We start from the raw sequence: 23,586 nt of genomic DNA, 5'->3' as shown, positions 1-23,586 counted from the left end.
TATCGAGCTGGAAAGCTCTCTGCGCGTAAATAAAGCCGTGCGTAAAGACAGCTACACACCAGTTGCATGGACGCAACAGATGTCGGCTAATAATAACAACCTGCTGCGCCTTTAAGAGGATGACTGAGGGGGAAACCTAATATCTCTCCATATCGAGCTCAAGTCTTCATCAATTAACAGAGAGCCGAGAGCAGGACGACACCTGAATCTGTCCCTGTGCTCCGTCCTCCACACTCCACCTGCTTTTTGTTGTTTTTTGGTTTGTCTCTCACAAACCGGATTAAATTACGCATTGCACCTTTAAGAAGTGTCATCGGGATTAGAGTTACGCGCAGGGAGCCAAGTCGCCCTTCGTAGGGGTTTTACGCACCGTCGGTTTCCAGGAAAAGGGTCTCCTTCAACGACTGTCCTGCCTGTCCGTCGTCTTCTTCGTCGCTGGTCCTGACACCGCCGGGGAGCCGTCCACGCCGCGCGACATGGCCGAGACAGGGAAAGGTGTCACCGCCGGGAAACTGGCCATCAACGTCCAGAAGAGACTGACCAGAGCGCAGGAGAAGGTAAACTTTTCACTGAGCTCGCCTGGCAGCAGGACACCGTGTCCTCCTGTCCTCCTGCCCCTGTGAAACCCAACGCCTCAACGTTTCACCCTCAAATGCGCCTCATTTACGCACTAATAACCACCGACTGGGCTGAGTTTCATGTGTTCATCAGTGGATCGTTGCATGTCAGGGTACTCTGATGCGTTTAAGCGGTTTAAAGGGGTTTAAGCGAACCTTTACCTGAAGCCCAAATGTGGGCTCGACCCTGTTAGGGCACCCCGAACCTGTGTTTCTAAAACCCTTCAATCTTAACAATAGCTTTACCTTAAAGGCCCTTCAGTTCACTCTTTAATAACAATGAAGCCTCTTTTAATGAGATTTTTAAGGTGTTCAAACCTTTAAGAAGTACCAAATAACATGAAACCCATCCAGTCACTTAAAGGGGCCGTAAAGTCTCACTCCAGGCGAAAAGCAGGAATGGCTTCAACACTATTTGCTATATTTAAGGGTTTTTTTTTTTTTTAAATTTACCCATTAAACCTCTTTAATCTACACAGGAACCCATTTAAACTCCTTAATATATTGAAATCTCTAAATTAGACCCAAATCTGAGGTCAACCCATTAACGAGCAGCAAACACAGTGAAAAATTAAGCAAATTTTAATGTCCAAAGTCAGTTTTTCAAAGTATTCTGTCAATATTAAAGGTTAAAGCTGAAATAAAACCTTAAGTCCTGTAAATTCTACTCAATTAAGGAATTTTATAATTAATGACTAATGACCAAACAAAACACATGCATCCAAACGCTCTTTCTGCACATGTGCTCACCACCCAAGTGTCTTTGAGCAAGAAACTGCACCCTCAACAAGCTGCAGGCCTTCAAAATAAAAGTAGGGGTTTGGGGATTTTAATTCTTTTCGCTGAGAACGAAAGGAAGCAGAGAAAAGGAAGAAGTGCAGAGTGAAACCTGATCAACGGTCTGTTCGGTCTGAGTTATTATTGTCTGTCCTAATCACTCATGTCGCCTAAGCTTGCCGAGGTTTTACCCTCTAATCACCTCCGTGCCGCAGCAGGAGCGCTGTCAGTCAGTCAAACAGGCAGATTTCATGTTTACACCTCGTTCGTTTGTCCGTCCTGAAGCTTCCTGCTTGGTCTTCGTGCCGCACGTGTTTCCATTAAAACCCCGAAAGAGACTCAAAGCTGCAGATGGACGCTCGTAACTCGAACCCTCCTTCCTCCGCGCTCCTCTGATGAGTATCTGCTCATTCCTCGTGGCAGCTGCACATGTTTCGCTTCAGGTCTCCTTCTCGTGAAGTCATTTCATTTGCACCTTGAAGTTCTGTTTTCTAAAAGCGCCGCAATTCACAGTGAGGTTTGGTAGAAGGAGCTGGGCAGCAAGTCTGCAAGAGCTGGACGAGACGTTCGATTTCACTCTCACTCTGTGTGTTGAGTACAGCAGAGCTCGTGGCAGGAGGTTATTAGCTTAGCTTAGCTAAGCATCAAGTCTGGAAGTGCTAGTTCCAGTCTTTGTGCTAAGCTAAGCTAATCCATCTGAACGTGCCTCAGAGAAAGAAGAAGATATTCTCACAAATCCTCAAACTCTCTAAAAAGATGAATTCTCCAGTCACTTGGAAGAGTTTGTCGGTGCTGCTGTTTGAGGCCACGATGGATCATTTCAGCAGCTCTGAATGAACTTTAAATAGCAGCTGCAGCTCGCCGCTCAATGAAATAGCATCCATGTGCCACGTTCTTCTGTCTCACTGTGAGACTTTATTTAGGTTACTCTCGAGTCTGGAGTGAAGTTTCAAGCGCACAAAGAACACACAAACATCGTCAGCTTCTTTCAAAATCCATGTTGATGGATTTATTTGTCATGATTAAAAGATTCCTGCATGAAACCACGGCCTGAGCGAGCAGCTCCCTGCTTCGCTGTCACATCAGTTCAGACAATCAATAATGCAAGACAGTTCATCTAAGATGCAGAGAGGGATTTGTGCATATCTGACTGCTGTTTGCACACAGGAAGAATTAGGGCCTTGATCTACAATCTGCAGGAAATGTCAGAGAGATGTGACTCGTAAATGTACCAGAGCGTGTGTTTGAGCCACAAAACGACAGAAAGCGACCATGAAAGAAGAACGTGTTTATGTTTGAGGAGGTTTTTTAAAAATCCTCAGAAGTCCTGCTAAGAGAAGTCAGCCGTCATGATTCCTCAAACGTCCAGCTTCCTCTGGCTTCCTTCCTTCCTTCTTTCTTCCTTCCTTCCTTCCTTCCTTCCTTCCTTCCTTCCTTCCTTCCTTCCTCCCTTCCTTTGGCTCTGTAGTGATTTTGGTTGTTGTTTTAGAGCCAATAGAGCTGCAGGTCGTTCTCCTGTTTCTGTCACCGAGTGGTTCCTCACAACATAAAGAGAAGTTTCTGCTCCGACAGGCCGATTTTTAAAATGCTCTGTTTTTTGGCTGGAGTTTGGTGGAGGGATGGTCAAGCATTTCTGAGGTGGGTGGGCCTCTGCAGTGGGAACTGTAATACCTCTACAATCTTGGCCTCATTAAACAGCATTGAAATGTATCTCAGAGCCTTGAAATCCAGGAGTTGTTCAAGGTCTCTTCTCTTTATCTTGATTTGAAAACATTTGGAAGCTGCTGTGACAGATTTCAGGCGATACTGAGCCTTTGAGCCGGGAGTGAAGAGGAAGGTCAGAGTATCATCTTCCCTCTGAGGGCCGGCTGGGGTGGAGGAGGGGAGCGTCGGCTTCAGCTGTCTGTCTGCTGGCACGCCACCCTCCACCCTCCACCCTCCACCCTCCACCCTCCACCCTCCACCCTCACCTCATCCAACTCTGCACTTTGTTTTCTGTCACAGTTTTCTCACAAAAGAGAAAATGTCTGAGAATTTTAGGACTTTATTGTCATAATGCTTCTTGTAAAACTTCTAATTTTCATCATTCTTATACAAACGTTTCTTGTAAAATTTAATTACTCTTATCATATTCTGATTTTTTCTTGTAAAATGACAACTTTTTATTGTTGAATTTTCTTTTAAAATTTCAGCTTTACATTATTACATTAACGTTTAATATAAGATGAAGTAACTTTCATCGTATTCCGACTTTCTATTGTAAAATTAGAGCATTAAATTAGTAAACACTTTGAACATTTTCAGTTTTATATTCTGATTATGTGAACGTTTCATGTAGTGTTAAGTTACAGGAGTACTTTAAGTACTTTAATAATACTCACATACTTTACATACTTTACTTCATTAAAGCTGAAACATTCCTTCTTTTATTTCACTGGAAGTAATAATTTGACTCACACCAGCTGACAGGATCATCCTGAGCCGTGGTTGTCATAGTGATGTAATGTCACCCACCCATGAACCGGTCAGCTGTGCCGCAGGGCATGCTGGGAAAATTCCCCTCGGTGGAATCCGGATGAGCGCGGTGACGGAGGAGGGCGGTGGGGGAGATGGTGCCCTTTCGAGAGCAGCCGGAGCCCCAGAGTGGCACTGGGAGTCAAAGAGGCGGGACCCCCGTGACCCTGAACCCCTCCCCCCAGCACCCACAGGCTTCGACCCCCCAAAACCCGTCAGACCACCTTACCTCACCTCCTCCAGCCACTCAGTGAGCACCTTTCCTCAAAACTGCATTTCTAAGTATTTCCCCCTCTGAAATGTAATAGAATTAGAAAGTACCTCAGATTTGTACTTCCATGCAGTACTTGTACTTCGTTACATTCCAGCACTGTGTGTTAAATCTTTAAACCTCTCTGTGATCAGTAACATGAATCCAAATTTATCAAACCTCGAAGTTGCCCTGCTTGGCCTGCACACCTGTCCCCTCCTCCCCCCAGGACTCCCAGCATGCTTCACTGCTGTGGGCATGGCTCAGATGTGTGTGTGTGTGTGTGTGTGTGTGTGTGTGTGTGTGTGTGTGTGTGTGTAGGGGGGGTGTATCTATCTATAGCTCTCCGGGGCCTCCTCCTCAGTGCTCTAAATACCCCACAAACGCTGCCTGCCTGTGTGCTCCGGGTGTATTTTTGGGCCTTGAAATTGAACACGGGTGGTGAATCTCACACACACACACACACACACACACACACACACACACACACACACAATCACAGACTCAAACGTGTTCGATTATACCTGAGTTGTCTGTTAAGTGGCATTTTCCCTCCACACATGAATGCACAGGTGACTGCAGCACGGTCATGTGATCTTTCCAGTCTTTTCTGGAATCACCTGAATGCACCGTGAAACATTTGGCTGGCACACAATGAGCCGACACGCCGAGGCCTGGAAAGGATACGCCAGTTGTGTCGTCCTAATATAGGTCGGGATTTGAAATGATCCAGCTGATGAAATGATCTGAACTCCAGCAAAGCTTCCAGTTTCTCACCTGAACTGAAATAAATCATAGAAATATTAAAATAACCTTTATTCGTGTTGCACTTTAACAAAGTGATTCACATATGAATCATCAGCTGCAGCATTCAGGTGATGAACATATGAACACATGAACACATGAATGCATCAGTAACTCTAATTAAATCATAGATCTTATTCTGAAATGATGCGCTTTTATTTTTGCTGCTTCAGGTTGATGATAATACTTCTGTACTTTAGAGTATTCTAACAGGGTATTCTTCTTTAATCATCTGACGACCCCTCAGATTGATCTGCTGACCCTTTGGAGGGGCCTGACCCCTGCGTTGGGCCCCGCTGGCCTCTGCTGTAGCTCTAACGTTGAAGCTTCAGTATGAACAATCTAATAATGTCACGTAGAACAGGAGACGTTTTACTGCAGAGTGAGTACTTGTGAGTATCCCTCTGAGTGACGGGCTGCAGCTTGCTGTGTGTGGAGTGTGTGTTTGTGTGTGTGTGTGTGTGTGAGCAGGTGTGTGTGCTGCGGCAGCGGGGAAGTCCCCGTGGTGGCGTGGATGGAGGTTTGTGTGTCCGTCGCAGGATTAGAGCAGCAGGTGGTGGTGATGGCGGCGCTCTCAGATTAGCCGCTGACCTTGTTCAAACAACAACAGAACGAACGTCTTGATTTCTCTGTGTCCCTCCGTCAGCAGCGATCAGCTGACGGTCAGCAGAGAAGGCGAAGATCGATCAAAGTGATCGATGAAGGATGATGTTCAACATGTTGAACAGAAGCAGAGTCAGACCAGAGGAAGGCTTTTCATCAGAAACATGAAGATGAAAGAAGAAAATCATTCTGAATCATTATGTGAAAATATCTGATTCAAGAATAAAATTAAAAAATCTGAAAAAATAATTAAATGATAAAATATAGAATCAAAAACAAATGAAATAAATAAATACATAATGTAAAAAAAGTCATTATAATAACAAGAATTCAGACGTCTCAGAAAAAGTGACGTGTTTTGTGTTGAAAGTTTGTGTTTTTATCATCAATCATACAGAAAAAAACAAAACTGAAAGTATAGAAAATTAAATTAAAAAAAGTTAACAAAACTGTTAAAAAATATCAAAATTAAATAGTGAAGCAAAAAAAAACAAACTCTTAAAGGCAATGAGAAATCAGGCTTTGACCTTTGACCTCCACTTCCTGGTCGTCTGTAACAAAGACCAGTTTAGCTGGTTCACTAAACTTAAAGCTCCGAATGGGATCAAATATCAGTTTGTCTGATTTGAATTCGCACGCACGCACACACACACACACACACACACACACACACACACACACGCTCGGATCAATAGATTGATTGATCGACTGATTGATTTCTGGCTCACCGCCCGTCGTCTCCTCTGCAGGTCTTGCAGAAGCTCGGCAAAGCAGATGAGACCCGAGACGCCGCCTTCGAGGAGATGGTGTCCAACTTCAACAAGCAGATGGTGAGTTTTCCTTTGAGACTCGTCTCTGCTGCAGCCGCTCGCCGCACGCCACTCGCCGCTCGCCGCTCTCTGCTCGCCGCCCTCAAACTCTCATCTTGTGTTTGTTCTCTCAGACTGAAGGCACCAAGCTGCAGAGGGACCTGAAAGCCTACCTGACGGCCGTGAAAAGTGAGTGTTTGCAGCGTTTGTGTCGTCGTGCGTGTTGAAGGTGGAAGCGGGGATCAGACGCTCTGCGCTGTGTGAAGTCCAGCAGTCGGCTGAGTGCGGCTGCATTCAAAACTTGAATCAAAGTGATTGTATTCAGCCTGGTTCAGTTTCTCTTTCGCTGTGACACATAGAGGTTTACAGACTCGACCTCGGGCTCGTCGTCTGTGTGTGACGCTGTGTTTTCTGCCTGTGTTCCAGCGATGCACGACGCCTCTCGGCGGCTGCAGGACTGCCTGGCCGACATGTACGAACCTGAGTGGTTTGGTAAAGAGGAGATGGACGCGCTGGCAGAGGTGAGACAGGACGCAGAGGACAGACACCATGTCTCCCTCTGCTTCCAGCCTGAAGCTTAAACTGTGAGGCGTTCGTGTTCCTCCTCCTCCTGCTAACACACTGTCTTTCTCTCAACTGCATGCGTCTCTCCTTCTGTCCTGAAGGAGATGATAGAGAAGGAGATGGACAATAACTTGGAGGTAAAAGACAGACGGCGTCCAGTGTTTCCCACAGATCAGGCGCAACACTGATCGATGCGACGCCGCTCTCGGCTGTGCACGTCCTCACAAACAGACTCATTCTGCTGAGTCATGGTTTCCAGTTTGGCCTCATGTGGGGAACACTGGCTCAGCTCTGCAGTAGAGGAAGTCGTGGTTGGCCTTAGAGCAGAATCATCATCATCTACAACGCAGTATTTGTAGTACACAGTTGTAGCTATAGTTGTAGTATTCGATACTGCAGTAGGGGAGCAGGAGGCCGTGTGCTCTTCAGCACCACGGACAGCGCCGTGGACTCATCGATACACTGCCGGACTTCATCTGAGCGTTTCTGGTTTAATCTCGATCTCACTGTGACGTGTGTTTCAGGACACAGACACTCTGTGGTTGGACTATCACCAGAGCATCACCGACAAATCTATGTCCTCTATGGACACGTACCTGTCTCAGTTTCCTGATATTAAGGTGTGTATGTTTGTCCCCAAACACCAGAGAAACAACATTATTAGTGTCTGAATTACTATTTATTTCATTAAGAAACAGCTGCTGAGACCCTCTGAGCAGAGGATAAAGATAATAATAATAAAGATATCACAGACACCTGAATCTGACCTGAGGTCTGCTGCAGGCTCGTATCGCCAAGCGCGACAGGAAGATGGTGGACTTCGACAGCGCCAGGCATCACTTCGCCTCCTTACAGAAGGGAAAGAAGAAGGACGAGGCCAAGATCGCCAAGGTAACCACGTGTGTGTGTGTGTGTGTGTGTGTGTGTGTGTGTGTGTGTGTGTGTGTGTATGGACAGAACTCAAACCCCATAATGTCGATCATTACATTCAAGTCTAATGAATGCGAGTCAGTGTAATGTCCCCACAAGTGATGGAAACAAGGTGTGTGTGCACATGTGTGTGTGTGTGTTCTGCTGCTCATACTAAAGTTTAAAGGCTTAAGGCGGCACGAGTTGCTCCCTCCTTCATACCACCTTAAGTCGGCCTGCGGTCTGTGAGCTCGTCAGCCTCGTCATGTTGCTTAAAGCTGACCGATCCTCTTAATGACTGAATGCTAATTAACATGTCTGCGTTTGTCTTGAATTGTCTTTGTTTGCGTTCTCTCTCTTCTTCTCTGTTTCTTCTCCTCTGGTCTCCCTCTTTTCCTCCTCCCCCTCCCCCCTCCCTCTCCTCCTCTCTCTTGCATGGTGTGTGCGGTTAGCCAGCAGCCCTGTTGGAGATGGCGGCTCCCAGCTGGGCTCAGGGTTTGATATCAGCCCACCAGGTGGCTCAGACTAACCTCTCCTACAACCAGGTGACACTCTGGTTCATGGCTGACCCCCCCTCTGTTAGCCTGGTCCTCCTCAGGCTGTCCACACATGATCAACACAACTCGAAACTCAACAGAAGGAAGCTGCAGAAACAAAAGTTTGGGATATTTACGTGTTTTGTTCAGCAAACGAGCCTCATTTTTAGGATGTTTGAAGCTGCAGTCGCCACAAGTACAAAGCTAACGTGAGGCTGTCACTAACGAGCTAACTCCACCACAGTCACATGACCTCTGCTAAGCTTCCTCCTTCCAGTGGAATCATTTGCATTCAGCCATTTTTAAAGACAGTCGTAGAACACAGCGTGAAAATCTCTCAACCTTATTTCAGACATCAACCAGAAACCTGTTCAGAAAACTTCTGAACTTCGAGACGAGGGAGCTGGAAGTGCGACGATGCTGGTTTCACATGTCAGTTTGTTCCACAGCTCAGGGTTAGGGTCAGCGCTTGACAACAAACCTCCAAACCCCGCCTCAAAAATGGAAGGTTTGTTGAGTTCAAGGCTCTGATTGGCTCCTTCAGCTTCAGTCAAATCTGAGTCAAACACTGCAGCTCCGACACTTCGCTCTCTTTCTGCTGATCGTGTGTGGAGAGCCTCGCCGTGATTTGATCCCCAATTCAAACTAGTCTTTCTTTTGTTTTTATGTCACAGCTTTCGGTGCGTTTGACAGAAACACCTTTTATTTCTTTTTTTAAAGGATTTGAACGCAGCATTCACGTGCCTGCAGTTATTAAACCCTGTGTGTGTTTTTCTGCATGTCTGTGTGCTCATGAAAAACTGTCTTTCTTCAATAGTTTGTCTGACAGACACACAGAGAGCTGACATATGATTATTCTGTGTGTGTGTGCGTGCGTGCGTGCGTGTGTGTGTGTGTGCGTGCAGGCGGAGGAGGATCTGGGTCGAGCTCAGAAGATTTTCGAGGAGCTGAATGTGGAGTTACAAGACGAGCTTCCAGCATTGTGGGACAAGTGAGGCCCCTTTTCTTCTTCTACAAAATCATTAATGACGACTGTCCAAGTGTTTAAAATGTGTGTGTGTGTGTGTGTGTGTGTGTGTGTGTGTGTGTGTGTGTGTGTGTGTGTGTGTGTGTGTGTGTGTGTGCGCGTGCGTTCATGCGTGTGCGCAGTCGTGTTGGCGTCTATGTTAACACATTCCAGAGTCTGGCAGGTCATCAGGAGAAGTTCCACAGGGAAATGAGCAAGGTGGGTCAAACTGTTCACGTGTGGCTGATCGAGCTGATCGAGCTGATCAAGCTGATTGATTGACGTATTGATGACTCAGCCGTCCTTCTGCTCTGTGCGTCTCCTCAGCTCAGCCAAAACCTGAACGACATTATGACCAAACTGGAAGAACAACGGCAGCTCAAGTAAGTGAACAGAAGAGTTTTGAGTCAAACGTTTAAAGTCTTAATGACACGTAGAACAAATGAGAGTAATGTCCCTCACAACGCCCCCTACTGCAGAAAAGGTGGCACTGCAGCGGCAAAGACAGCTGATGGTGCCAAGAGGTAAAAAAACGTGCTGCACTCTAACCCTCATGTGACCCGCACAGGTGGAGCATGCACCTCTGTGCCACGTTTCAGCACAAAAATTAACTTGTTGCTTGTGTTTGGCAGCAAAGTCATTGAAGTAGAGGCTCCTGAAGGAGACGAACAGCTCACAGAAATACATTTAATGTGTGTTATTGTTGTAAAGTCAGTGAAGATTTAAAGATGAGGTTTTTGGAATACAGTAAAAAGAATGTTTCACGATCAAAATCACTGAGTTTCCTGCAGCTGTGGATTTAAAGCCATGCTGCTCCTCCGGCTCACCTGTGACGCTTCCTGTCTGCTTCCTGTTTTGTCTTACCTGACTGTGACCTTGTGTACGTGTCGTCAGGTGCATGTTGTGCTCTGGATGTCTGACGGCTGCCATGTTTCACTGCAGCCTCACCTGTTGACGTGCGGTAGATGTTTGTGTGAAGCTTTTTGTCGCCCTCATGTGGATGAAGCTGAGAACTGCATGTGTGATGAGTTGACTGTGCATAATCTTCTTCAGTGTCTACTTCATTATTTCTTTCTCACTCTTTGTTCCTACTTCATTCACCCTGTTTTTCCTTCTTTTCCTTTCATTCATTACTCTCTTCTCCCTCCTTTTTTTCTTCCTCTTTCTCTCAGTGAGGAAGCAAACCACAGCGAATCAGCAAGCTCACCGCCAAAGGTAAGTCAGCCACCAAACAACAGTCAAACAAACGTCCACATCAGTGTTTAAACTGAGTGTTAATTACATCTTATTGGTTAATTGAACAGCTTGAGAATAGTGTTGATGAAGGGTAAAAAGGGTAAAAAGCAGCTTTTAACAACAGCTTCATTGCACAAAGCACCCAAACACGACTTGGGGAGATCAGCATCAACTCAAAGGAGAGCAGGAGGAAGCTGATGATTGACTGATGATGATGAAAGGCGTCGGGGTTCTGCACAGGAAGTCCTCGTCTAATCGCACCTCAAACTTCAGTTGCTAAAACTGAAAACTCCCTTGTGCGTCATTTTGTGTGTACTTACACTTTCTGTCCCTCGCTGCTTTTGCATGCGTGCACGCCTGTTGTGTCGTTTTGGTTTAACCCTCCTGGCGGTGCAGAAGCCCGGTCCTCCTCCCAGCCGGCCTCCGCCCAGGCTGACGCCGTCTCCGGACCAGAGACAGCAGCATGGCGGCCTGTTCGAGGACGAGGCCTCGGGGCCCGTCGAGAGCACAGACCCCAGCGCCACGACGACACAGCAGGTCAGACTGATCCCAACCTTTTCATTCAGCCTTCATGTACCCAGGAAAGCTTCGCTGTGGCTGTTTTCCTAGAGCGCCCCAACCAAGACCAGCAGAGGGAAGAACAGATAGTCAGGGCTGCTTCTCTCCCTCAGGACGAGCTGTTTGAGTCCACCGCCGTCACATGTCGTCTTTTCACTGGGTTTATTTCTACGTACAGGAAATGTTTGTGAATCTAAGAACTCACATCGACAGCGTTCATTTCCCACACAGTCAACCCTCCTAACCCGCGTGTATGTGTGCGTATGTGTGTGCGTGGAGCAGTCTGAGCCCTGGTCAGGGGTCAACCTGCTGGACTGGGATGTGGAGGTGTTACAGCCCGTCACACTTCCAGCTCCCCAGGTGGGTGTGCTTTGTTCAGGCCGGAGGTCGGAGGAGTTCTGTCACAGCGGAGGGTCCACGGCTTTATTTACATGCAGTGTTAAAAACATCATTACATTTAATTTTCAGGCTTAAAGTTTGGGGTTTGAGTCCCTAAAAGCTTTTAAAGATCCTTTAGACTGCATGTAAACACAGAGTGTGTCCTCTGGGGCTGAGGAAACGTCCTGCTGAGTGTGTGTGTTGTGTCAGGAAAGCATGTTTTTGTTTTAACTCCACAAACCTGCTGCATGGTTTTCAACCTGTGTGCATGCACATGTTCGCTTTGCTTCATATTCTGTTTGAAAGGAGCCTTCAGCGGGGCGACATTCAGGCAGCCCGCCTTCATTTTAAATGTATTTTAGGTTTTTTTTTTAATCAAAACTTTATTGTTTCTTTCCTCAGAAAAGAGTCTGATGATGATTAACTAGAGCTGAATAATCGATTAATGTATCAACAGAAAACAACTGCAAAGGTTCTGATAATCATTTGGTTTGCGTTGAGTTGGTGTGTGCTGCGTTAACGCTTCACGTGTGAGTAAAAACTTTGCTGACGGCGTCTCACACACTTTCATCTCACTGGTTGTTTTGTCTCTCATTGCCTCACGGAAGGCGCCATCATGGGACTCATGGGTAAGGCCGGCCTCGTGCCTTCATCACGGTCGAACGTGCTTCCATTCTCTTTTGTTTTCTGTCGTCATCATGTGCAGTGAAGCAGAGGAAAGTAGATGCAGTTACTCGTTTACCCTCAATGGAAAAATACCACAACGACTCTTCTCTCTGTATTTTTCCATCTTTTCATCCAAACCTCCTTCCTTTGGCTTTATGATACCCGACACAACCCTCGGTCCAACCCTTAATTACACACGCCCGACCTCGCCGACCCACCTGCTCCTCTGGATCCTCGACAATCCTCCGTCCTCCCATCCCTCCACCCTCAACCCGCCACAATGCTCCACAACCCCTGACCTTTTGAAGCAGGACCAGGCTGCCGCAGAGCAGGAGCCAGAGCACGATGACCGCCGGCCCCCAGAGGAGGCCCAAGATGGCTGGGACGATGATGAGAGCAACGCCCAGAGCTACACCCAGAGCTACGCCCAGCCCAGCTGGGACGAGGCAGAGGCAGCTCAGGGTCAGCAGAGCTGGAACGACGACGAAGGCTACGCTGCTCAGACATACGCCGAGCCCGACTGGGACGAAGATGGTGCCCAAGTGGGACAGGGTGGCTGGGGCAATGATGGAGAGGGCCAGGTAGGCTCGGATGGATAAGAGGGCAGGTGTGACCTCTGTGGGGTCTTGAAAAACTTGGAATCAGAGGAGCAGTTTTGGTGAAAGCCACAAAACCCCCTCTTCTTTCTCACCTTTTCTTCTTTATTTTTTCTATTTTTATTTCTTCAAATTCGCACATCTTGCCAAAGCCGTTAACCGTTTGTTGAAGTTCCCTCACTGATACATCAGGACCTTCTCTGCTTATCTTTCCGAACAGAGTGCAGTGACCAATGGCTCGGATGGTGAACTCCCTCCAGGATTCCTCTACAAGGTGACGACTTGAAGCTGATCCTCCATGAACTGGTTTCAGTAATGTGTTGTACTGGCTTCATGTGCAGGGTTCATATTAATCCAAACCTGTACTCTGGCTGTGTTTTGACTCAGGTTAAAGCCATACATGATTATGCTGCCACTGACAATGATGAGCTGGAGCTGAAGATGGGAGACGTGGTGCTGGCTTTGGCCTTTGACAACCCAGACGAGCAGGTCGCTGACGCTCACTGTCTTCTATCAGTTCTTCTTATTCTTGTCTTTTCCATGTCTTCTTGTCTCCTCCTTTGTGTTGACACGTTTATATTTGGGTGCTTTTTGAAAGAAAGAAAGAAATGAAAAATATTCCCTGGTATTTGCTGTTGGTTGACATCGAGGATTTAATGCTTGTCTTGAGTGTAAAAGCCTGAAATGAACATGAACATGACTGAATGAGTGATAACCCACTGCAGCAGAAAGTGAGACCTTTGTTTACGTTTGTTTGGGTGCAGAAACGAAAGGTTTTGCTGTGAATCTGAGTTTGTTGTCTGTGTTTGTGCAGGACGACGGCTGGCTCATGGGCGTGAAGGAGTCTCACTGGCTGCAGAACAAAGATATTTCAGCCAAAGGCGTTTTCCCCGAGAACTTCACTCAGAAGGTTTGAGGTTCATTCAAAGAGATTCTGCTCAAAATCTTTATCTGGAAAACACGAGATCGAACCATCAGTAAACGTCTATCTACTCACCAAAATGTAACGTGATTGATGTGCATGATTAGAAATGTGTTCAGAAATAAAAGTGCATTTCAGTGAGGATGATAGCGAATGATTTGTTTGTGCGGTGCCAGTTAACTGTTCACGACTGACACGAACACATTTCCACAAACCAAACTGGACGAAGTGAGAAGACTCGTCACCGCGTGGCAAACCATGCACACTCATCTGAGGTTAACACCCAAATTAAAGCTGATGAATTTGTTTTTGTTTGGATTTCTTCTTCCTGACTTATTTCTATTTTTGCTGAACTGGTAAAATGATGTGTTTTTCAGTATTTACGAAGGAGAAAGGAGTCAAGATGTACTGTATGAATGTCAGAATCCTCCATGTTGTGTGTCGTCAGCGGCTTTGGAAACATTTTCAGAACTTTTCACAGTTCCTTGCATGACGCGTTTGATTGTATTGTCATTGACTGTAACATATCAAGCACTGTGACGGCAGGTGGGCTCGCTCTGTGAACCGTGGCTGCGACTGATTGGAATGAATGCAGGCGTCCTGGACTCGAGCCCTGGACGTCACACAGATACGAACAGTGTGTTTGCAGGACGTTGCCTTGAATTGTCAGAATCTATTCGGTTTCTTGGGCTCGTAGGATGAACCAAGGGAACAGTAGTTTTTCCATTTATTTTATTGGCCATTTGGAGGACGTGTTGTTGTGTGGCTTAAATTTTCTAACGCACATATGGTTTTATTTTGATTTTCGAATCATCTTTTCATTGATGGATAAAATGCAAAACCTTATCAAATTCAAATGCTGATTTTTTCTCTCCGTAGAGACTGGTTTTGGTTTAGGCTGCATACTTTGAGTCCATGAAGCAGCTCAGACTGAGGCTCAGACGTGTGAAATTTAAATCATCCGCAGTGATTCTAACCAAATGTCCTGCAGAAACCAAAGCTGCACATGCAAAAGGTGTTTTTACATTGTGTGGAATGAACAAATAAGGAATCAGTCCAAGCGGAAACTAATGCACCATCTGTTGGATCAAATCAGTGTCATTAAAGATGAATGAAACAACATGTGCCTCATCAGTGTGTTCTCCCTTTTTACTTCATCCTGAATCTGTTCAGGACTGATATCTCATTTTCAATTTCAACGGTAAAAGAGGAGGAATGGAGCGTTTTCGTTTGGTCAAAAATGCCTCTGACTCGCATTTGGCTCAAACATAAAATCAATCAGAAGGTCTTTACCAATACCAATAATTCAGTATTATCAATAATGTAATAACACATATCCGTGTGTTCCTTTCCTTTGTCCAGCAGCAGGTGGCGCTGTGGTGCAGGTTCGGTTTCTCAGCTTTGCATTTCTGCTGCATCTCCATTAAAAGTTTTGCAGAATTTGAAGTCAGTTCAGTGGATTTAACCACTGCAGCCGCTTTCATGCGAGGCCGTCTTTAAGAGACAGCAGGAACGTGAGAACGGAACACTTCTTCTCAGCTTTGCTGGTTTGAAACACGAGTGGTGCTGAGTTATCATGATCACGTCTTTGAAATCTGCAATAACAAACTTTTAGGGAAAACGTGCTTTAGTAAGAAGGAGCGGGGTTTAATGTAACGCTTCTTTAATGGCCTTCGTGTTACATAACCGACTTATCCTGAACCTGCTTTGTGGATTAATCTATTTAGTATCAGTGACCAAACCAAGCCATGCTAACAAGCTGCCTGTCCGCCGGCCTCAGGCCACGTTGTGCAGTAAATCTGCATTACTGCTGACGTTCTGAGCTTCATGCCAGCGACAGCAGTGTGACCTTCGATGTTTCTATAACGACAGGACACCAAGTCATGTGGAAACACAACAGAGCAACCCAGCCAGGCCTCACGTGGGGGGGGGGGGGGGGGGGTGTTTCCTCCACTCCAACAATTGATCAAACAGCAGAGCAGAAAAGGCCCGGCGGTCTGATCATGGAGAGCAGACTCCATGTTTGTCTCATGTACAGAGCCATCAGCTTGAGTTCTTACAAGTCCTGACATCAGATTTTCTACAATATGAAAATCACTTCAAACTTTAAAAGTAGTTGTTAGATACAAGTAACATCAGACTCCCTGTGACGGATCACACAGCTGAGCTCATAAGAGTCAGTACGCAAAAAAAAGACAGGTAAAAATAGTGTGGCATGCTTTCAAAAGGCTCAGCCAAAATGTAAAATGTGTTGTAGATTTGCAGTGAATGAGCAAAATCATTCAATCAGTGCATCCATATTTATTTCAGATTACTGAACTGCACATCAGTGATTCCCTGAAAAGATTCATATCAGTAAATCAACAGTAATTCCTATATACAGTATTATTTGGACATTGGTGCTATTTATGGAAGAATTTCTCGTCACACTCTCAGTAAAGATGGTTTTTCTTCCAAGTCTGTGGTTATGAATGTTAGTGTTCGACTTGTTTTGTATGTTTGTGTGCTGCTCAGTTAAACTGAGCTCCTCATCAAGGCTCAGTTTAGTCCCAGCTCCCTAAACTGAGCACCTCTGAATAGCCTGGCATAATTACTCATCTATGCACAGGAAATGAGTCCGATTTATTCAATATTTGCATAATTCCAGACACACAGTTTTTGGAATTTCACTGAATCTCCTTCAGTGACTCTCGTGGCTCTCCATGGAGACGTCAGCCCCCCACAGAGCCTTAAGTTCATGAATGTCAGTGGACTCCACAAATACTCAAACAACACACTGTTTGCCTTGCTGCCTGTGGGTTGAATGGGTTCTGCATGCCTGACACGTGGGGGTCAGGGTTATACATTATCTCGGTGCAGGAAGGATTATTGATGTGTGGCGGTGAAGGTTCGCATAATGTCTTCCACAGCTGAACTGTTTGCTTTTCCCCTCTGCTAACCCCAGTTAACACCTCATTTAGGGACAACAAAGCTTGTTACCATAGAGTTTGGAGCAATCATAAGTACTGGAGACATCTTAACAGACGCACTGACGGCACATTTCCCCTGCAGATCCTCAACGACAGCAGCACCGATTTAGAATCATGGTAAGCTTCTGCAGTTTTGCACCTTTCAAGAGCATAATTTAATCCTAAATGGGAATTCAAGACATTATTGACTTGATTTCTATTTTTTGTGCTCCCGCAGCGTGAATGCCTCTCCGTGCATGTTGGTCAGGCTGGTGTCCAGATGGGCAATGCATGCTGGGAGCTCTACTGTCTGGAGCACGGCATCCAGCCGGACGGTCAGATGCCCAGTGACAAGACCATCGGAGGAGGAGACGACTCTTTTAACACCTTCTTCAGTGAGACTGGAGCTGGCAAACATGTTCCCAGAGCCATCTTTGTGGACTTGGAGCCAACTGTCATCGGTAAGATCATTGTTTCCTGATGCAAATTTTTACTTTAGGTTGAAAATGATTTGGGAACATCATGAGTGTTTTCCAATTACAGATGAGGTCCGCACAGGTACCTACCGCCAGCTCTTCCATCCTGAGCAGCTGATCACTGGAAAAGAAGATGCAGCCAACAACTATGCCCGTGGTCACTACACCATCGGCAAGGAGATCATCGACCTTGTTCTTGACAGGATTCGGAAGCTGGTGAGTTTGCCTGCAATTTCTATGTGTTTTAGTTCATACATCCTTTAGTGTAATCAAGTAGATAAGGTAAGATAAGACAGGATTTTATTGATCCCACACTGACAGAAAAGTGTACAGAATACAAAAATCAACTATGTATTTGTACATTATGTACAGAATATGAAAATACTAGATGCCATAAAAATCCTACTACACTAGTAGTACTAGTACTATTGCCAATATTCTTATGGAAAAATGTCATATGTTGTATTGCACCTGAGAAATACTAGGTCTATGTATATGCACAATATATACAGTTTATAAAAATACTGGAAGAATTGTGCTGTTGTTTTTTTTCCCTCTCAGGCCGACCAGTGCACAGGCCTCCAAGGCTTCCTCATCTTTCACTCCTTTGGAGGAGGAACCGGCTCTGGTTTCACCTCTCTGCTGATGGAACGTCTGTCTGTCGACTATGGCAAGAAGTCCAAGCTGGAGTTTGCAGTTTATCCAGCCCCCCAGGTGTCCACAGCTGTGGTTGAGCCCTACAACTCCATCCTGACCACCCACACCACCCTGGAGCACTCTGACTGTGCCTTCATGGTGGACAACGAGGCCATCTACGACATCTGCCGCAGGAACCTGGACATCGAGCGTCCCACCTACACCAACCTCAACAGGCTGATTGGACAGATCGTCTCCTCCATCACCGCCTCCCTGCGCTTCGACGGAGCCTTGAATGTGGATCTGACAGAGTTCCAGACCAACCTGGTGCCCTACCCTCGAATCCACTTCCCTCTGGTCACCTACGCCCCCGTTATCTCAGCAGAGAAGGCCTATCACGAGCAGTTATCAGTGGCAGAGATCACCAACGCCTGCTTCGAGCCAGCCAATCAGATGGTGAAATGTGATCCTCGCCATGGCAAGTACATGGCCTGCTGCCTCCTGTACCGTGGTGATGTGGTGCCCAAAGATGTCAACTCTGCCATTGCCACCATCAAAACCAAACGCACCATCCAGTTTGTGGACTGGTGTCCCACAGGCTTCAAGGTGGGCATCAACTACCAGCCTCCCACTGTGGTTCCTGGAGGAGACCTGGCCAAGGTGCAGAGGGCCGTGTGCATGCTGAGCAACACCACCGCCATCGCCGAGGCCTGGGCTCGACTCGACCACAAGTTTGACCTGATGTACGCCAAGAGGGCCTTCGTGCACTGGTACGTGGGAGAGGGGATGGAGGAGGGAGAGTTCTCAGAGGCCCGAGAGGACATGGCTGCCCTGGAGAAGGATTATGAAGAGGTGGGAACTGACAGCATCGGAGATGAAGGCGAGGAAGAGGAAGGGGAGGAGTACTAAGAACTTAAAACAAGGTCTTCAGTGTATTCACACAACTCAGCTGCAATTGTATTTCAGTTGTCACCAAACTGCAACAAAGATTTTACAAAACAAGAACACTAGATGGAAAATAAAGAAAACTGCTGAGCATTTGTCTGTTTGATTTGTGCTAAAATCTGTTATAACAGTTTCTAAATTCTGTCTTGTAAGAAGGAGAGACTCAGCAGGAATGTTCCAACCACCACCTCCCCGTTGTGTTCTGATGATTCGTGTCTGAAACCAGCTCTGAGTTTCCTCCAGCAATGAGAGCGTTGTTTATTGCAATGCACACACACTTGTTTGAGCAACTGCCTCAAGATCAGCTGACATCTGAGAGCAAATGAGGCCTGAGAAAATACCTGGGGAACCAAACAGGAATGTGTCCTGACTTGGCAGATGCAAGCAGTTAATCATTACATCTCCATGGTTACCTTCAGATGCAGAGGTGAAACATATAGCAGCCATTTGAACTCAAACAACAGCAATTGTTTTCGTCATGAGCTGTTTCCTCAACAGTTTGTCGTTGTCACATTAACCTCAAATGTCACCTGTCTTTGAGAGAAGTGTGCTCTAATGTCGTCCTCTGGCAGTCAGCTAACTTTGAATTGCTAATGAATCTCGACCAAAGAGGTGGTGCAACGGCTATCTGTAACAAAAGCCTATTCAGGTCACGCTGAGGACATATCTGCTTTCGTTCCTCTGCGAGATGAGAGAGTAGAGGCTCCAAATGTGCCATGTTAACAGGACCAAGTTTTCATTTGAACTAGCTTCATTAGCATCATACTTTTTTCATTTACACAATCTATTTTTTTCTAGTGACTGAAAGGCCACAAGTTTAATCCAACGGCAGGTAAACAAAAGCCTGTTTAAGTGTCCTTGAGCAAGTCTGAACACCTGCCTGTTGAACGCATGGAAACTACCAACATGCCGTGAATCGAAATTGTGAAATCGGAGGAGGGGGTGAACAGTTACGGGTCATATTTCACAGCCACTCTGGTTATTGTTGCTGGTTACTCATGTTGCTGGTTACTCATTTGTGTAACAGCAGCCTCAGATCTGAGCAGGGGAGCATACCAGTTGATGTTCTTTTCTGTGCTCCTCCTCCTCCTCTTTCATTAAAGGAGATGGTGTTTGCTTCTCCAGCTCCTCCAGTTACCACAACATGCCAAGCGGTTGCCTGGAGCTGCTGCTCTATAAAGCAGCTCCCTGTACTCCTACTTCACACAACGTCCCCAGCCACTCAGCTCAGGTGAACGAGGGACTGCGTCAAGCAACGAAACATGGTGAGGATCTCTTTGCTTTATGTTATGTTCCTCACATGAGCGATTTTACATGAATTATGCAAAAAACAACTCAGAAAGACACATGAGTGTTATATGGATATATTGTGTGCTACTTCATGGTCTGGTTTTTGGCTATCATAGCTGAAGAGGCAGTTTCTGATTGACAGAAAGTTGAACTTAGCTTCTTGGGACAGCAGTACTCTTTCTGATTGGTATAAGAACCCAATTAGAGGCTTGTTAGATTTCAGAGCTGCAAAGTGAATGTCTCATGTTATTCTGTGGTGCAGTCAGGTCCTTTCATGACATTATTGGCTTTTGGGGAATTTTTAATGTTTCTCCTACTTACCTAAAGTGAGACACACTCTTTGATCTTTTTTTTTTTTTTTTTTTAATTTTCTTGGAGCTCATTTTGAACATACTGTGTGCTGAATGATGGGATCTCTCTCACTTGGCTCTGTTACTGGGTCTCAGCGGGATTCAGTAACAGCTGCTCTCTGAGGCGAATCCACCTGAGGGTGAGGTTTCACACATCATTTGATTCTGTTTTCTTTTTGTTGGAGCTGATCTTGCTGAATGGGATGCACTATATTGCCAACTAATTGAAAAAAGCTGTTTTAAAAACTGAGTTGGTTGCCTGTTATGATTTAATAAATGTAACTGATATCAGAAAAAATAATTTTAATATGACATTGACCAAGCTGATATCCAGTCCTGTAGCTGCTGATTATTGGTATATTTAATGTAATGTGCTGTTCTTGCAGCGGGAATGTATCTCTGTCCATGTTGGCCAAGCTGGAGCTCAGATAGGCAATGCATGCTGGGAGCTCTACTGTCTGGAGCACGGCATCCAGCCGGATGGTCAGATGCCCAGTGACAAGACCATCGGAGGAGGAGACGACTCTTTTAACACCTTCTTCAGTGAGACTGGAGCTGGCAAACATGTTCCCAGAGCCGTCTTTGTGGACTTGGAGCCAACTGTCATTGGTAAGATCATAATTTTTTTTAGTTCCAGAGACATTCAGGACACAAACACATTGGAGTCGGTCTTTGAACATACTGGATTTGCGAATGTGTGATTATGTTGTAAATTTTTTCCATTTACAGATGAGGTCCGCACAGGTACCTACCGCCAGCTCTTCCATCCTGAGCAGCTGATCACTGGAAAGGAAGATGCAGCCAACAACTACGCCCGTGGTCACTACACCATCGGCAAGGAGATCATCGACCTTGTTCTTGACAGGATTCGTAAACTGGTCAGTTTGCCTGCAATTACTTGAACCTTCAGTTCAGGCGTCATCAGTCAAAGAATAAAGATTAATTGTTTTCCTGCAGGCCGACCAGTGCACAGGCCTCCAAGGCTTCCTCATCTTTCACTCCTTTGGAGGAGGAACCGGCTCTGGTTTCACCTCTCTGCTGATGGAACGTCTGTCTGTCGACTACGGAAAGAAGTCCAAGCTGGAGTTTGCCATCTATCCAGCCCCTCAGGTGTCCACGGCCGTGGTTGAGCCCTACAACTCCATCCTGACCACCCACACCACCCTGGAGCACTCTGACTGTGCCTTCATGGTGGACAACGAGGCCATCTACGACATCTGCCGCAGGAACCTGGACATCGAGCGTCCCACCTACACCAACCTCAACAGGCTGATTGGACAGATCGTCTCCTCCATCACCGCCTCCCTGCGCTTCGACGGAGCCTTGAATGTGGATCTGACAGAGTTCCAGACCAACCTGGTGCCCTACCCTCGAATCCACTTCCCTCTGGCCACCTATGCCCCCGTTATCTCAGCAGAGAAGGCCTATCACGAGCAGTTATCAGTGGCAGAGATCACCAACGCCTGCTTCGAGCCAGCCAATCAGATGGTGAAATGTGATCCTCGCCATGGCAAGTACATGGCCTGCTGTTTGTTATTCCGTGGTGATGTGGTGCCCAAAGATGTCAACTCTGCCATTGCCACCATCAAAACCAAACGCACCATCCAGTTTGTGGACTGGTGTCCCACAGGCTTCAAGGTGGGCATCAACTACCAGCCTCCCACTGTGGTTCCCGGAGGAGACCTGGCCAAGGTGCAGAGGGCCGTGTGCATGCTGAGCAACACCACCGCCATCGCCGAGGCCTGGGCTCGACTCGACCACAAGTTTGACCTGATGTACGCCAAGAGGGCCTTCGTGCACTGGTACGTGGGAGAGGGGATGGAGGAGGGAGAGTTCTCAGAGGCCCGAGAGGACATGGCTGCCCTGGAGAAGGATTATGAAGAGGTGGGAACCGACAGCATCGGGGATGAAGGCGAGGAAGAGGGGGAAGAATATTAGATTTTAAATAAATTAAAAAAACAGCACTGATTGATTGGCTTCTTTTCACTCATGTTCATTATCTAACAGCATCCAGTCAGTGAAAGCGTGCATCTTCTTTTAAAGGTTATTTTTTTCCTACTGTGAAAATCAGCTGGCCTATTGGCAGTAACTGTGATATTTAGCTAAATGCAAACTCATGCTTTGTCTCTGCAGGCGCAGACATTCAAGTTTTCTCAAATTTTACAGTGATATTCTGTATTTGGCAGATATTTATATCCACGTGTCAAGCCCTGAATGATCTGCAATATTCATGTTGTTATCTAGAGAGATTAAGAGGAATTCACGATCATCTGTCGTGTATCTTTGTCTTGAAAAAATAAACTAAGACATGTATCTGGTGTGCTTTATTCTTAGTGATAACGCAACACAGGCCTCAGTCTGCATAGCTCATGCTTCATTAACTCACGCCACTTGCTTGATAAGCACTGAACATTTATGTCCTCCTCAGAGTATGTGCAAGGCCTTACATAACAGAAATAACTCAGGATTAGGCCTGGGTTATTTCATGGTGTTCTGAATAGGTTTCAGAGTTCAGTCACCATGACCACTGAATGCTTGAGAGGTAATAATCTGTTACTCCTGAATTAACTTTGTTTTAACCATAAGTCACATTTAATGCCCCTCTTTATTTTCAAGAAATCATTGAATTGCTCTTATTGTTATAGCTTTTGCACAAGCATGTCAGGTGTATGCCTTTAATGGGATTCAGTCAGTTTAGTCATGAATTCTAAATGAGATGAAATCATGAATATGTTTTGCTGTATAAGTGACAGCTGAGCCACTGTGTTTCCTTGTCTGAGCCATGCTGCCTTCAGGTGCCTCCCCTACAATCTCCCTACCACAGTTAGAAATCTTTGGAGTCAGTGAATTCAATTGCCTTTCAGAGTTGAAATACCATTAAACACATCCTGTCGTGATAGTTTTTGCTGGGTTATATGTAATTCTATAAATTTAAGTAGCACAGGCTGACTGATGTTTCGGTGGACTAATTTCAGAAAAAGAACAATTTTAGATTGTTAACCAAGTTGCGGCGTATTTGCTTCATGCTTTGTTGCAATGCAAATAATTGTTGGACCATTATTTTTATTCATAAAAGTACTTAACAATAACATGAGTAAACATATAAACACTGTTAACTGATATAACATATTTAAAATGATAAAGCAACAGTTTCAGATGACGCAGCTAAACTCTCGGACATGGAATAGTACGGGCT

At 45.9% G+C, this 23,586-nt stretch overlaps 3 protein-coding genes across 5 annotated transcripts; all 3 read left to right on the top strand.

The window, feature by feature from the left end:
- The first annotated feature begins 138 nt into the window (after positions 1-138).
- bin1b (bridging integrator 1b) lies at positions 139-14,867 on the top strand. Of its 3 annotated transcripts, XM_076723045.1 has the most exons (19): positions 142-557; positions 6,315-6,395; positions 6,509-6,563; positions 6,801-6,895; positions 7,040-7,075; positions 7,463-7,558; positions 7,722-7,829; positions 8,300-8,392; positions 9,289-9,374; positions 9,533-9,608; positions 9,717-9,772; positions 9,869-9,913; positions 10,562-10,604; positions 11,022-11,162; positions 12,170-12,190; positions 12,536-12,808; positions 13,044-13,097; positions 13,211-13,312; positions 13,638-14,867. In XM_076723045.1, the coding sequence occupies exons 1-19, from the start codon at positions 477-479 to the stop codon at positions 13,737-13,739; spliced, it is 1,644 nt and encodes a 547-aa protein (XP_076579160.1). In that variant the 5' UTR covers positions 142-476; the 3' UTR covers positions 13,740-14,867. The 3 variants fall into 3 exon arrangements, with proteins under 3 accessions (XP_076579159.1, XP_076579160.1, XP_076579161.1); XM_076723044.1 differs by lacking the exon at positions 9,869-9,913 and having other exon boundaries at positions 139-557; positions 12,170-12,808; XM_076723046.1 differs by lacking the exons at positions 7,040-7,075; positions 8,300-8,392; positions 11,022-11,162; positions 12,170-12,190; positions 12,536-12,808 and having other exon boundaries at positions 143-557.
- A 1,641-nt stretch (positions 14,868-16,508) lies between these two features.
- Positions 16,509-18,842, top strand: LOC143315708 (tubulin alpha-1D chain-like). The gene is made up of 4 exons (XM_076723047.1): positions 16,509-16,831; positions 16,932-17,154; positions 17,237-17,385; positions 17,731-18,842. The coding sequence occupies exons 1-4, from the start codon at positions 16,829-16,831 to the stop codon at positions 18,712-18,714; spliced, it is 1,359 nt and encodes a 452-aa protein (XP_076579162.1). The 5' UTR covers positions 16,509-16,828; the 3' UTR covers positions 18,715-18,842.
- A 1,069-nt stretch (positions 18,843-19,911) lies between these two features.
- LOC143316104 (tubulin alpha-1A chain-like) lies at positions 19,912-22,703 on the top strand. Its single transcript, XM_076723812.1, has 4 exons — positions 19,912-20,015; positions 20,777-20,999; positions 21,120-21,268; positions 21,348-22,703. Exons 1-4 carry the CDS (start codon positions 20,013-20,015, stop codon positions 22,326-22,328), a joined length of 1,356 nt encoding a protein of 451 aa, XP_076579927.1. The 5' UTR covers positions 19,912-20,012; the 3' UTR covers positions 22,329-22,703.
- The last annotated feature ends 883 nt before the right edge of the window (positions 22,704-23,586 follow it).

This window comes from Chaetodon auriga, chromosome 23, assembly GCF_051107435.1.
Source record: "Chaetodon auriga isolate fChaAug3 chromosome 23, fChaAug3.hap1, whole genome shotgun sequence".
Lineage (NCBI taxonomy): Eukaryota > Metazoa > Chordata > Actinopteri > Chaetodontiformes > Chaetodontidae > Chaetodon > Chaetodon auriga.
Note: the sequence above shows the minus strand (reverse complement) of the source record. Positions and strands in the feature narration are given on the sequence as shown.

Excerpts from the sequence above, each read along its gene's own strand:
- bin1b (XM_076723044.1), top strand. The coding sequence starts at position 477 with ATGGCCGAGACAGGGAAAGGTGTCACCGCCGGGAAACTGGCCATCAAC. Across the intron at positions 558-6,314 it reads TGACCAGAGCGCAGGAGAAG|GTCTTGCAGAAGCTCGGCAA; the intron begins GTAAACTTTTCA and ends TCTCCTCTGCAG. Across the intron at positions 11,163-12,169 it reads GCGCCACGACGACACAGCAG|GCGCCATCATGGGACTCATG; the intron begins GTCAGACTGATC and ends GCCTCACGGAAG.
- LOC143315708 (XM_076723047.1), top strand. Across the intron at positions 17,155-17,236 it reads CTTGGAGCCAACTGTCATCG|ATGAGGTCCGCACAGGTACC; the intron begins GTAAGATCATTG and ends TTCCAATTACAG. Across the intron at positions 17,386-17,730 it reads TTGACAGGATTCGGAAGCTG|GCCGACCAGTGCACAGGCCT; the intron begins GTGAGTTTGCCT and ends TTTCCCTCTCAG.
- LOC143316104 (XM_076723812.1), top strand. Across the intron at positions 21,000-21,119 it reads CTTGGAGCCAACTGTCATTG|ATGAGGTCCGCACAGGTACC; the intron begins GTAAGATCATAA and ends TTCCATTTACAG. Across the intron at positions 21,269-21,347 it reads TTGACAGGATTCGTAAACTG|GCCGACCAGTGCACAGGCCT; the intron begins GTCAGTTTGCCT and ends GTTTTCCTGCAG.